Source organism: Salvelinus fontinalis, chromosome 31 (genome assembly GCF_029448725.1).
Source record: "Salvelinus fontinalis isolate EN_2023a chromosome 31, ASM2944872v1, whole genome shotgun sequence".
Lineage (NCBI taxonomy): Eukaryota > Metazoa > Chordata > Actinopteri > Salmoniformes > Salmonidae > Salvelinus > Salvelinus fontinalis.
This window is the reverse complement of record NC_074695.1, coordinates 36437907-36452131: the sequence shown is the minus strand read 5'-3', so window position 1 is coordinate 36452131 and position 14225 is coordinate 36437907. Positions and strand designations below refer to the sequence as shown.

At 42.1% G+C, this 14225-nt stretch overlaps 1 protein-coding gene across 1 annotated transcript in view; it reads left to right on the top strand.

Annotated features, from left to right (window-relative positions):
• Positions 1–14225, top strand: part of LOC129830150 (DENN domain-containing protein 2C-like) — a 34824-nt gene that overhangs the window by 809 nt on the left and 19790 nt on the right. Inside the window, exon 2 of the mRNA XM_055892450.1 lies at positions 11734–13088. Coding sequence (XP_055748425.1) covers positions 11986–13088 — 1103 coding nt within the window. The 5' untranslated portion in view covers positions 11734–11985. The remainder of the gene's footprint in view (positions 1–11733; positions 13089–14225) is intronic.

Sequence of the window (14225 nt, the reverse complement as noted above, 5' to 3'; positions counted from 1 at the left end):
ATATTTACAGATACATTGTGGCAGGGGTGAGATCAGCAACAGTGTAAGAATTAAAATACATTCCACATGACCTAATATAAACTGCATTGACTGTTTACTGAAACAACCCATCACTCCTTACCCCTTTTGTACTCCACCTAGGGCAAGTTTTATCATGCAGCAATTCTTGACGAGGGCGGTTTATGGTTGTTTTGAAGGTGCAATTAGGTATAATTTATGTTGGTAAGTGATGACGGGGTATTTGGGTCTTGATGATCCCTGTTTGGATTCTACTGGAGTAACATTGTTGTTCGAGTTCCACTGGAAATTTTAAAGGTACCCTGGAATGACAAAATGTCCATCCTTCATGATGGTTCAAACCCCCCAGACTCCTTTTGAGTGGGGGAAAAACCAAGAGGTTGATATCTGTGTAACTGCAAATCTAATTATAGCTGGTAAACAATACTGAAACCAAAGCTTCTAAATGGGTGCAAGTCTCCCAAACCGTAATTATGGACAGTCTGCTGATCCTTTGTTTCTTAGTCTCAGGAAACACAGACTAGGCCTTCCTGCATAACACACACAAATAAAGCAAGTGGGTCAGAGTGATAAGTGACAGTTTAAAGTGTAGGATGGGTCCTGGCTATGAGATTCCACTACGTACATTGGATTTAGGTCAAACCAAACAAAAGCCTCATTTGTGGAGCCTGACTGACCTGTCTCTGGTTAAATTTATTCCCCTGCACCCTCCTAGCTAGAATGCAGCACATAGAATCATTATTATCATGAGCACCACTGGAATTTCACCATGTCTACCTTTTCTAAATGCTTTCAACGTGATGTGCATCGTGTCTAAGTGCTTTGCTTCCAGCAAACCGAGTACAGTAAAGGAAGCAGGAAAAGGAGTTTTAATATATTTAGGCAAGATTTCACATAAGGACTTGGGCCTCTCCATACAGTTTGGATGGTGCATACAATGAGGGGGCTGTGCAATATCATAAATATCAGTATTGCATGCCAAACTGTTCAGTTGTAGTTTTAGCGCAAACTAAATGCATTAATTCACTGTGAGGGACTCAATGTCAATGTTTCAATAGTCTGTTCCTATCAAATAATCTACTAGGCCTAAATTAATTAATTTAGCTAAGAGTTTACGGCCATATAGAATATATTTTACAGTAATAAAACATCACTGTGGCTGTGATGTGGATTTACTGGAATCCTTCATAATTTATCTTAATTGTTTGTGCATGTGAATGCATCAGTGCTCCAATCTTCAGTTAATGTTTATGGCGCGTAGGCCTAGGCATTCTGAAGTCAAGATAAAAATACTTGGAATACCCATCCTGGCATTTTTCCTGATCTACAGAAAGAGACTTTTTGAGATGAGAGTAAATTAGATTTAATGTTTTAATCTATCATGGTGTTCTGTAATGGGACAGCTGTGGTTAAGGATGGGACAGGGGGATAGCCAAATATGCTGGGGGGGGGGGGGGCAGACTTAACTCTGGCTGCACAAAGCTCCTGTGCCTTGTTCCTGCCGTTGTCTTATTTTCTCCTCCCGGTTTTATTTTTGGCTACTGACCTTGACAGGAGCCTATCCTCTCCAGCTTCCTCTGGCCAAACACATCCCGTACGCCTTCCACTGCCTCAGGAGTGTGCTGTTGAAAGATACAGTGCCTTCAGAAAGTATTCATACCCCTTGACTTATTCCACATTTTGTTGTGTTACAGTCTGAATTCAAAATGGATTAAATATTTTTTTTTCACCCACCCATCTACACACACTACCCCCATAATGGCAATGTGAAAACATGTTTTTAGAAATTGTTGCAAATGTATTGAAAAGGAAATACAGAAATGTAATTTACACAAGTATTCTCAGCCCTTTGCTATTATACTCCAAATTGAGCTCAAGTGCATCCAATTTTATTTGATCATCCTTGAGACGTTGCTACAACTTGAATGGATTCCACCTGTGGCCAATTCAATTGTTTGGACATGGTTTAGAAAGAAACACACCTGTCTATACAGTTAAAAGTGCATGTTGGAGCAGAAACTATACCATGAAGTCCAATGAACTGTCTGTAGATCACAGAGAGAGAATTGTGATGAGGAATAAAGCTGGGGAAGGGTATAGAACAATTTCTAGAGTTGAAAGTTTCCAAGAGCACAGGGGTCTTCATCATTGGGAAATTGAGAAAATATGGAACTACCTAGACTCTGCAAAGAGCTGGCTGTCCGACCAAACTGAGCAACCGGGCAAGAAGTACATCGCAGAAAGTTTTATACTGTCAAGAGGAGTAAAACAAGGTTGTCCACTATTGGCATATCTATGTATTATTTCCATCGACATGTTGGCTGTTAAAATCAGATCCAACAATAATATATTAAGCGATTAGAAATCCAGGGCTTAAAAACAAAGGTGTCATTGTACGCTGATGATTCATGTTTTCTTTTCAATCCAAAATTAGAATCACTCCACAGCCTTATAGAGGATCTAGATACTTTTTCTAACCTCTCTGGATTAAAACCAAATTATGATAAGTGTACTTACTATATTAAGGATCACAAACAGACTATTTTGGATCACAAAAAAATACAACTTTTACATTACTGTGTAGTTTACCAATAAAATGGTCTGATGGGGATGTGGACATACTCGGTATACATATACCGAAAGAAAGAAAATGATCTCACTCAATACATTTTTATAGAAATTTAGAATAAATAGATACGTTTTGCTACCATGGAATGGAAAATACCTGTCTATTTGTGGAAAAACCACCCTCATTAACTGTAGTCATATCACAGTTTACCTATTTGCTTATGGTTTTGCCTACACCAAGAGATCTGTTTTTTAAAATTATATGAGCAAAAAATATTAAATTTTATTTGGAATGGCAAGCCAGACAAAATTAAAAGGGCCTATTTATATAATGAATATGACTTCGGAGGGCAGAAATGATTAAATATTAAAGTATTAGACCTCTCACTAAAGGCATCAGTCATACAAAAGTTATACTTAAATCCAAACTGGTTCTCTAGCAAATTAGTATGAATGTCTCACCCCATGTTCAAGAATGGCCTTTTTCCCTTTATTCAGATTACCTCTCACTTTCGGTTATTTGAAAATGAAATAATCTCCAAAATGTTATTTTTTAAATAAGCCATAGAAAGAAGAACAAATAATAAAACAAATATTGTGGTTAAACTCAAATATACTAATTGATTAATGAGAACTTTATTTTTCAATAACATTAAAAAAAAGTATAATCTTTGTAAATTATATCATAAATAGGACTGGTGGAGTTATGTCACACATGCAGCTAACACAGATATATGGAAATGTCTGCTCTAACAAATTACAACCAACTAATTGCAGCATTACTGCAAAAATGGAAGGGGCAAGTAAAAGGGGGGAAAAGTAAGCAACTTGTCTATCGGCCCTGCATTAAAGACCAAATTGCTTAAAGAAAATTGGGATAAAATGTATACCAGTTTCATTTAAGGACATAAATTGACAGCTGTGCCATTATACATTTCAAAATAGTTGAAGAGATTTTCGATCCACCAATTCCATGGCACAAACTTTGAATTCTTCAATAATGTGTGTGTTATTAGTTTAAGCACACTGTGTTTGTCTATTGTTCTGACTTAGATGAAGATCAGATCAAATTTTATGTAAAATTTATGCAGAAATCCAGGTAATTACAAAGGGTTCACATACTTTTTCTTCACACTATATATATACACTGCTCAAAAAAATCAAGGGAACACTTAAACAACACAATGTAACTCCAAGTCAATCACACTTCTGTGAAATCAAACTGTCCACTTAGGAAACAACACTGATTGACAATACATTTCACATGCTGTTGTGCAAATGGAATAGACAAAAGGTGGAAATTATAGGCAATTAGCAAGACACCCCCAATAAAGGAGTGGTTCTGCAGGTGGTGACCACAGACCACTTCTCAGTTCCTATGCTTCCTGGCTGATGTTTTGGTCACTTTTGAATGCTGGCGGGGCTTTCACTAGTGGTAGCATGAGACAGAGTCTACAACCCACACAAGTGGCTCAGGTAGTGCAGCTCATCCAGGATGGCACATCAATGCGAGCTGTGGCAAGAAGGTTTGCTGTGTCTGTCAGCGTAGTGTCCAGAGCATGGAGGCGCTACCAGGAGACAGGCCAGTACATCAGGAGACGTGGAGGAGGCCGTAGGAGGGCAACAACCCAGCAGCAGGACCGCTACCTCCGCCTTTGTGCAAGGAGTAGCACTGCCAGAACCCTGCAAAATGACCTCCAGCAGGCCACAAATGTGCATGTGTCTGCTCAAACGGTCAGAAACAGACTCCATGAGGGTGGTATGAGGGCCCGACGTCCACAGGTGGGGGTTGTGCTTACAGCCCAACACCGTGCAGGATGTTTGGCATTTGCCAGAGAACACCAAGATTGGCAAATTCACCACTGGTGCCCTGTGCTCTTCACAGATACAAGCAGGTTCACACGCACATGTGACAGAGTCTGGAGACGCCGTGGAGAACGTTCTGCTGCCTGCAACATCCTCCAGCATGACCGGTTTGGCGGTGGGTCAGTCATGGTGTGGGGTGGTATTTCTTTGGGGGGCCACACAGCCCTCCATGTGCTCGCCAGAGGTAGCCTGACTGCCATTAGGTACCGAGATGAGATCCTCAGACCCCTTGTGAGACCATATGCTGGTGCGTCTAATGCAAGACAATGGTAGACCTCATGTGGCTGGAGTGTGTCAGCAGTTCCTGCAAGAGGAAGGCATTGATGCTATGGACTGGCCCACCCGTTCCCCAGACCTGAATCCAATTGAGCACATCTGGAACAACATGTCTCGCTCCATCCACCAACGCCACGTTGCACCACAGACTGTCCAGGAGTTGGTGGATGCTTTAGTCCAGGTCTGGGAGGAGATCCCTCAGGAGACCATCCGCCACCTCATCAGGAGCATGCCCAGGCGTTGTAGGGAGGTCATACAGGCACGTGGAGGTCATACAGGCACGTGGAGGCCACACACACTACTGAGCCTCATTTTGACTTGTTTTAAGGACATTACATCGAAGTTGGATCAGCCTGTAGTGTGGTTTTCCACTTTAATTTTGAGTGTGACTCCAAATCCAGACCTCCATGGGTTGATAAATTTGATTTCCATTGATAATTTGTGTGATTTTGTAGTCAGCACATTCAACTATGTAAAGAAAAAAGTATTTAATAACAATGTTTCATTCATTCAGATCTAGGATGTGTTATTTTAGTGTTCCCTTTATTTTTTTGAGCAGTGTATGTAAACTCAGCAAAAAAAAAAGAACTGTCCCTTTTTCAGGACCCTGTCTATCAAAGATAATTTGTGTAAAAATCCAAATAACTTCACAGATCTTCATTGTAAAGGGTTTAAACACTGTTCCCCATGCTTGTTCAATGACCCATAAACAATTAATGAACATGCATCTGTGGAACGGTCGTTAAGACACAGATCACAGAAGGTAGGCAATAAAGGTCACAGTTATGAAAACTTAGGACACTAAAGAGGCCTTTCTACTGACTGAAAAACACCAAAAGAAAGATGCCCAGGGTCCCTGCTCCTCTGCGTGAACGTGCCTTAGGCATGCTGCAAGGAGGCATGAGGACTGCAGATGTGGCCAGGGCAATAAATTGCAATGTCCGTACTGTGAGACGCCTAAGACAGCGCTACAGGGAGACAGGACGGACAGCTGATCGTCCTCGCAGTGGCAGACCACGTGTTACAACACCTGCACAGGATCGGTACATCCGAACAGGTACAGGATGGCAACAACAACGGCCCAAATTACACCAGGAACGCACTCTCTCCATCAGTGCTCAGACTGTCCTCAATAGGCTGAGAGAGGCTGGACTGAGGGCTTGTAGGCTTGTTGTAAGGCAGGTCCTCACCAGACATCACCGGCAACAACGTCACCTATGGGCACAAACCCGTCGCTGGACCAGACAGGACTGGCAGAAATGGCTGATCCAACTTTGATGTAATGTCCTTAAAACAAGTCAAAATGAGGCTCAGTAGTGTGTGTTGCTAATTGCCTATAATTTCCACCTTTTGTCTATTCCATTTGCACAACAGCATGTGAAATGTATTGTCAATCAGTGTTGCTTCCTAAGTGGACAGTTTGATTTCACAGAAGTGTGATTGACTTGGAGTTACATTGTGTTGTTTAAGTGTTCCCTTTATTTTTTTGAGCAGTGTACATACATACATACAGTTGAAGTCGGAAGTTTACATACATTGAAACTCAGTTTTTCACAATTCCTGACATTTAATCCTAGTAAAAATTCCCTGTCTTAGGTCAGTTAGGATCACCACTTTATTTTAAGAATCTGAAATGTCAAAATAATAGTAGAGAGAATGATTCATTTCAGCTTTTATTAATTTCATCACATTCCCAGTGGGTCAGAAGTTTACATACACTCAATTAGTATTTGGTAGCATTGCCTTTAAATTGTTTAACTTGAGTTAAACGTTTCGGGTAGCCTTCCACAAGCTTCCCACAATAAGTTGGGGGAATTTTGGCTCATTCCTCCTGACAGAGCTGTGTAACTGAGTCAGGTTTGTAGGCCTCCTTGCTCGCACACACTGAAAAAGTTCTGCCCACAAATTTTCTATAGGATTGAGGTCAGGGCTTTGTGATGGCCACTCCAATACCTTGACTTTGTTGTCCTTAAGCCAATTTGCCAAAACTTTGGAAGTATGCTTGGATTCATTGTCCATTTGGAAGACCCATTTGCGAGACCCAAGCTGTAACTTCCTGACTGATGTCTTGATGTTGCTTTAATATATCCACATAATTTACTGCCTCATGATGCCATCTATTTTGTGAAGTGCACCAGTCCCTTCTGCAGCAAAGCACCCACACAACATGATGCTGCCATCCCCGTGTTCTTCGGCTTGCAAGCATCCCCCTTTTTACTCCAAACATAATGATGGTCATTATGGCCAAACAGTTATATTTTTGTTTCATCAGACCAGAGGACATTTCTACAAAAAGTATGATCTTTGTCCCGATGTGCTGTTGCAAACCATAGTCTGGCTTTTTTATGGCGGTTTTGGAGCAGTGGCTTTTTCCTGCTGAGCGGACTTTCAGGTTATGTTGATATAGGACTCGTTTTACTGTGGATATATATACTTTTGTACCTGTTTCCTCCAACATCTTCACAAGGTCCTCTGCTGTTGTTCTGGGATTGATTTGCACTTTTTGCACCAAAGTATGTTCATCTTTAGGAGACAGAACACATCTCCTTCCTGAGCGGTATGATGGCTGCGTGGTCCCATGGTGTTTATACTTGTGTACTATTGTTTGTACAGATGAACGTGGTACATTCAGGCGTTTGGAAATTGCTCCCAAGGATGAACCAGACTTGTGGAGGTCTACAATATTTTTTTCTGAGGTCTCGGCTGATTTCTTTTGACTGTGCCTTTAAACAGCTTGAGAACATTCCAGAAAATTGTCATGGCTTTAGAAGCTTCTGTTAGGCTATTTGACATAATTTGAGTCAATTGCAGGTGAACCTGTGGATGTATTTCAAGCAAACAGGCACTGAGTTTGAAGGTAGGCCTTGAAATACATCCAATTACCTCAAATTATGTCTATTAAAGAACAGTCAACTTAGTGTATGCAAATATCTGACCCACTGGAATTGTGAAACAGTGAAGTAATCTGTCTGTAAACAATTGTTGGAAGAATTACTTGTCTTGCTCAAAATAGATGTACTAACTGACTTGCCAAAACTAGTTTGTTAACAAGAAATTTGTTGAGTGGTTGAAAAACGAGTTTTAATGACTCCAACCTAAGTGTATGTAAACCTCTGACTTCAACTCTACATACATACAGTCATGGCCAAATGTTTTGAGAATGACACATTAATTTCCACAAAGTTTGCTGCTTCAGTGTGTCTAGATATTTTTGTCAGATGTTACTATGGAATACTGAAGTATAATTACAAGCATTTCATAAGTGTCAAAGGCTTTTATTGACAATTACATGAATTTGATGCAAAGAGTCAATATTTGCAGTGTTGACCCTTCTTTTTCAAGACCTCTGCAATCTGCCCTGGCATGCTGTGAATTAACTTCTGGGCCACATCCTGACTGATGGCATCCCATTCTTGTATAATCAATGCTTGGAGTTTGTCAGAATTTGTGGGTTTTTGTTTGTCCACCCGCCTCCTTGAGGATTGACCACAAGTTCTCAATGGGATTAAGGTCTGGGGAGTTTCCTGGCCATGGACCCAAAATATTGATGTTTTGTTCCCCAAGCCACTTAGTTATCACTTTTGCCCTATGGCAAGGTGCTCCATCATGCTGTTAAAGGCATTGTTCGTCACCAAACTGTTCCTGGATGGTTGGGAGAAGTTGCTCTAGGAGAATGTGTTGGTATCATTCTTTATTCATGGCTGTGTTCTTTGGCAAAATTGTGAGTGAGCCCACTCCCTTGGCTGAGAAGCAACCCCACACATGAATGGTCTCAGGATGCTTTACAGTTGGCATGACACAGGACTGATGATAGCGCTCACCTTGTCTTCTCCGGACAAGTTTTTTTCCGGATGCCACAAACAATCGGAAAGGGGATTCATCAGAGAAAATTACTTTACCCCAGTCCTCAGCAGTCCAATCTCTGTATCTTTTGCAGAATATCAGTCTGTCCCTGATGTTTTTCCTGGATTGAAGTGGCTTCTTTGCTGCCCTTCTTGACACCAGGCCATCCTCCAAAAGTATTTGCCTCACTGTGCGTGCAGATGCACTCACACCTGCCTGCTGCCATTCCTGAGCAAGCTCTGTACTGGTGGTGTCCCGATCCCGCAGCTGAATCAACTTTAGGAGAGGGTCCTGGCGCTTGCTGGACTTTCTTGGGCGCCCTGAAGCCTTCTTCACAACAATTGAACCCCTCTCCTTGATGTTCTTGATGATCCGATAAATGGTTGATTTAGGTGCAATCTTACTGGCAGCAATATCCTTGCCTGTGAAGCCCTTTTTGTGCAAAGCAATGATAACGGCACATGTGTCCTTACAGGTAACCATGGTTGACAGAGGAAGAACAATGATTCCAAGCACCACCCTCCTTTTGAAGCTTCCAGTCTGTTATTCGAACTCAGTGATCTCCAGCCTTGTCCTCGTCAACACTCACACCTGTGTTAACGAGAGAATCACTGACATGTCAGCTGGTCCTTTTGTGGCAGGGCTGAAATGCAGTGGAAATGTTTTTGGGGGATTCAGTTCATTTGCATGGCAAAGAGGGACTTTGCAATTAATTGCAATTCATCTGATCACTCTTCCTAACATTCTGGAGTATATGCAAATTGGCATCATACAAACTAAGGCAGCAGACTTAGTGAAAATTAATATTTGTGTCATTCTCAACTTTTGGCAACGACTGTACACTCACTCACTCACTCACTCACTCACTCACTCACTCACTCACTCACTCACTCACTCACTCACTCAGTACCAGTCAAAAGTTTTAGAACACCTACCCATTCAAGGGTTTTTCTTTAATTTTACAACTTTCTACATTCAAAAGGCACTCGCACATCTGAGCTATCTTTTTTTGCAGGGACATGGTAACATTTGAATAAGATGAGAAATAAGAAGGAACCCGCAAACTGCTCTTGATAGTATCACTGCTCTTTAATAAGCTTTACGTATCGGCCTCACGGCCTTCGTCAGAGTTTTTAAATTGTAGAATAATAGTGAAGACATCAAAACACATGGAATCATGTAGTAAACAAAAAAGTGTTAAACAAATCAAAGTATATTTTATATTTGAGATTCTTCAAATAGCCACCCTTTGCCTTGATGACAGCTTTAAAAACTCTTGGCATTCTCTCAACCAGCTTCAGATGGAATGCTTTTCCAACAGTCTTGAAGGAGTTCGCACATGCTGAGCACTTGTTGGCTGCTTTTCCTTCACTCTGTGGTCCGACTCATCCCAAACCATCTCAATTGGGTTGTGGTCGGGGGATTGTGGAGGCCAGGTCATCTGATGATGCAGCACTCCATCCCTCTCCTTCTTGGAAAAAATAGCCCTTACACAGCCTGGAGGTGTGTAGGTTCATTGTCCTGTTGAAAAACAAATGATAGTTCCACTAAGCCCAAACCAGATGGGATGGTGTATCACTGCAGAATTCTGTGGTAGCCATGCTGGTTAAGTGTGCCTTGAATTCTAAATAAATCACAGCAGTGTCACCAGTAAAGCACCCCCACACCATAACACCTCCCCCTCCATGCTTTACGGTGGGAAATACACATGCGGAGATCATCCATTCACCCACCCCGCGTCTCACAGACACAGCAGTTGGAACCAAAAATCTCACATTTGGACCAGAGCAAAGGACAAATTTCCACTGGTCTAATGTCCATTGCTCGTGTTTCTTGGACCAAGCAAGTCTCTTCTTCTTATTGGTGTCCTTTAGTAGTGGTTTCTTTGCAGCAATTCAACCATGAAGGTCTGATTCACACAGTCTTCTCTTAACAGTTGATGTTGACATATGTCTGTTACTTGAACTCTGAAGCATTTATTTGGGCTGCAATTTCTGACGCTGGTAACACTAATAAACTTAACCTCTGCAGAGGTAACTCTGGGTCTTCCATTCCTGTGGCGGTTCTCATGAGAGCCAGTTTCATCATGGTGCTTGACGGTTTTTGCGACTGCACTTGAAAAAACATTCCAAGTTCTTGAAATGTTCTGTATTGACTGACCTTCATGTCTCAAAGTAATGACGGACTGTCGTTTCTCTTTGCTTATTTGAGCTGTTCTTATCATAATATGGACTTGGTCTTTTACCAAATAGGGCTATCTTCTGTATACCACCACTACCTTGTCACATAACAACTGACTGGCTCCAACATATTAAGAAGGACGAAATTCTACAAATAAACTTTTTAAGAAGGGCACACCTGTTAATTGAAATGCACTCCAGGTGACTACCTCATGAAGCTGGTTGAGAGAATGCCAAGAGTGTGCAAAGCTGTCATCAAGGCAATGGGTGGCTATTTGAAGAATCTCAAATATACAATATATTTAGTGTTGTTTAAGACTTTTTTGGGGGGTTATTACATGATTCCATATGTGTTATCTCAAAGTTTTGATGTCATCTATATTATTCTACGAACCCTTGAATGAGTAGGTGTTCTAAAATTTTTGACCGGTACTGTATATATTTGCAAAAAGATATATGGGGGATTAGAAGTGATGCAGACTTGTATCCCGTTAAATCTGTGGAAAGACTTGATTGCTGTTCTCCACCACTCCCCATTTAATTTAACAGAGCTTGAGAAAATATGCAAGAAAGAATGGGAGAAAATCCCCACATCCAGCAAAGCGAATACAGACATTCCAAATCCTAAATCGATGCCACAGGTGCTTCTCCAAAGTTTTGACTCGGGTGTGAATACTTATGTAAATTAGCTTTTCTGTATTTGATTTTCAATACATTTGGACTTTTCTAAATACATGTTTTTACTTTGTCATTATGGGATATTGTGTGTAGGTGGGTGAGATTATTATTATTATTTTTTTATCAATTTTGAATTTGGGCTGTAACACAACTTATTCCACTTTGTTAAGTGGCATGAATACTTTCTGAAGGCACTGTAATAGTGTCATCCTCAATAGATACTGTTTTCTCTTCAGAGTGTTGTCTTGACTTGTTTTGAAGTGCTGATGGATGAGTAATAACTTTTGTGTCCTTTGCTTTGCAGGTCCTTCTTTATGAGGAGAAGAGGGAAAAGAGCAGTCACCGACCCTGTTTAACGGAAGAGGGGTTTAAAAGTAAAAAGGAAACGATAGAAGAAAGACCCCTGTGGATCTCCTTGCTTTCCATAGGCTACTGTGGTTAAACCAGTTGTAGGACAGACTCACTGTTTTTAACAGTGTGTCTATACACCAGGAGGGTCCTCATGCCTCCACCAACTATGCAGTGAGGGTGAGCTGGCAGTGTGCCCCCTCTCACCATGCTGGTTCTGGGCATAGAGCAGGGGAAAGGTGGAGGGGGACGGGGCCGGGCTACTGTGGCCTGGCAGGCCCAATCCTCAGTGAAGTCTCTAACCCAGGACCCAGGGAGGCCTACTGTGGCCTGGCAGGCCCCCTCCTCAGGGAAGCCTCTAACCCAGGACCCAGGGAGGCCTATTGTGGCCTGGCAGGCCCCCTCCTCTGGGGAGCCTCTAATCCAGGACCCATCAAGGCCTACTCTGGCCTGGCAGGCCCCCTCCTCAGGGAAGCCTCTAACCCAGGACCTAGGGAGGCCAGGCCTCAACATCAGGCAGAAGATTTCCCAGTGGGAAGGCCTCTGTCAACCAAACGGTGATGGGCAAGCCGAAAGGGTCAAAGCGCATGCACCAGTTGCATCCCGATCTCTTTCAGGGGATGTCCTGGGTAATGGAGTATGTAGCGACAGTTTGGGAGGTGGACCTCACGGCAAAGCCAACCTCTCTAAAGCCAGAAGCCTGGGTTTGGATTTCAGGGAAAACCTACAAGCACGGTGCGGACACAAGGGCATTGGCAGAAAGTCGGATGCCCCTCAGAATCACTCCTGTTTCAGTAAGACTTCAACCACAATACCAGTGTCCAAGCCATTCACAGCGCCTTCGCAAACTCTTACAACAGACACTACAGACATCTTCCAAGTAGAAAGGATCATCCCCACCAATGGTGAACTGAAGGTGGGTAATGTGTTGGAAGTTAAGTGGACCAAACCCCTATGTCTGTCAGTGGATGACCATGGAGAGAGCCTGCCACCAGGTAATTTCTACACCTCAAGGGGCTTCTGGCGGAGGCTGGAGGGAGATGTGTTGTTCTGGGAGAAGGGAAGAAATACCTCAGCAGAGCCTCAGAGTGTTGTGGGTCCAGCGACTCGCCCTCCACCAAAACCACAACGGACATTTCAGTATCAGGGAGGGGACAGCACCCCAGCAAACTGGGTCCAACGGGACAGCAGGATTCCATCTGCCAACCAATCCAACACCAAGTGCAGTGGCATAGCCCAAACACCTAGCTTCCCAGCACCCCTGTGTCCTGTCAGCCGTGGCAATGGGTTTTCCAGACACAGAAAGAACAGGTAAGTTCATGATACTGACACCTCTAGTATAGAGAAGGTTTGGTTTACCATTTTAAAACAGAACATTTTTGGCATCTTACTTTTGCAATGGCTTTAGTCGAGGGAAAATCTGGTTGTTTGTAATACAAAAACATGTTAACAATTATTTGTTGAAAGTTTTTCCCTGTCCTGAGCTATTGTGCTCTCATACAGTGTCCTTAGTTGTAAATTGTTTTATGTTAAGTGAGATGAGAGAGTTTTAGAGGCAAAGTTTGAGTGAGAGAAGGGTCAGTCTAGCATTTGGTCGCCCTCCATGTGTGATGACACAGTCTTTGGCAGCATTGCAGACTATTGTCTGGATATGGCCTACTTCCAGAGCAGCCAACTGTCCAGCGGTCATGTTTGTTTTGACACACACCAGCTCTCACATTGAATTCCACTAATGTAGTCTCCTAATTTTTCTATCAGTTTGCATTCTCTATGAGGGCAATTCCATATGAACACACAGTAAGGTTTCAAAGGACACCAATACTGCCTTTGTAGCGTCTACTGATTTATCGTTGTAGTGTCTTAAAGAAGGCCTAGGTAAATGTCACACATTATTTCTCAATAATCATTTTGGATACAGACTTCAATGGTATGCCAAAAACCTACCCCCTAAGGACCTTTTCTATTGATTTAATTCCAGGAAGATCCAAAACATCATCTTTGGGCCAATCTTGAATGGAATTCCCCATGCGTCTTTAGCATAACCATCCAAATTGCTTTCTATTAGGCTTACTCTTGTAACTCTCTTTCCTGCTCTCTCTCTCCGTATTGACCTTAACTCTTAGCCACATGTTGAATTATTTTTTCTTTATGCTCTCTGTGCTTCTATTTTACACCCTTTTTTTCTCTCCCTGACGCTCCCTCCTACGGTCTTTATCGCCATCACTAGCCGGCTACCAACCGGTTATTCAACCCTGCACCTTAGAGGCTGCTGCCCTATGTATATAGACATGGTCACTGGTCACTTTAATAATGTTTACATACTGTTTTACTCATTTCTTATGTATATACTGTATTTTACTCAATCCCAGTCTGACATTTGAGTGTCCTAATATTTATATATTTCTCAATTCCATTATTTTAGATTTGTGTGAATTGTTAGATACTACT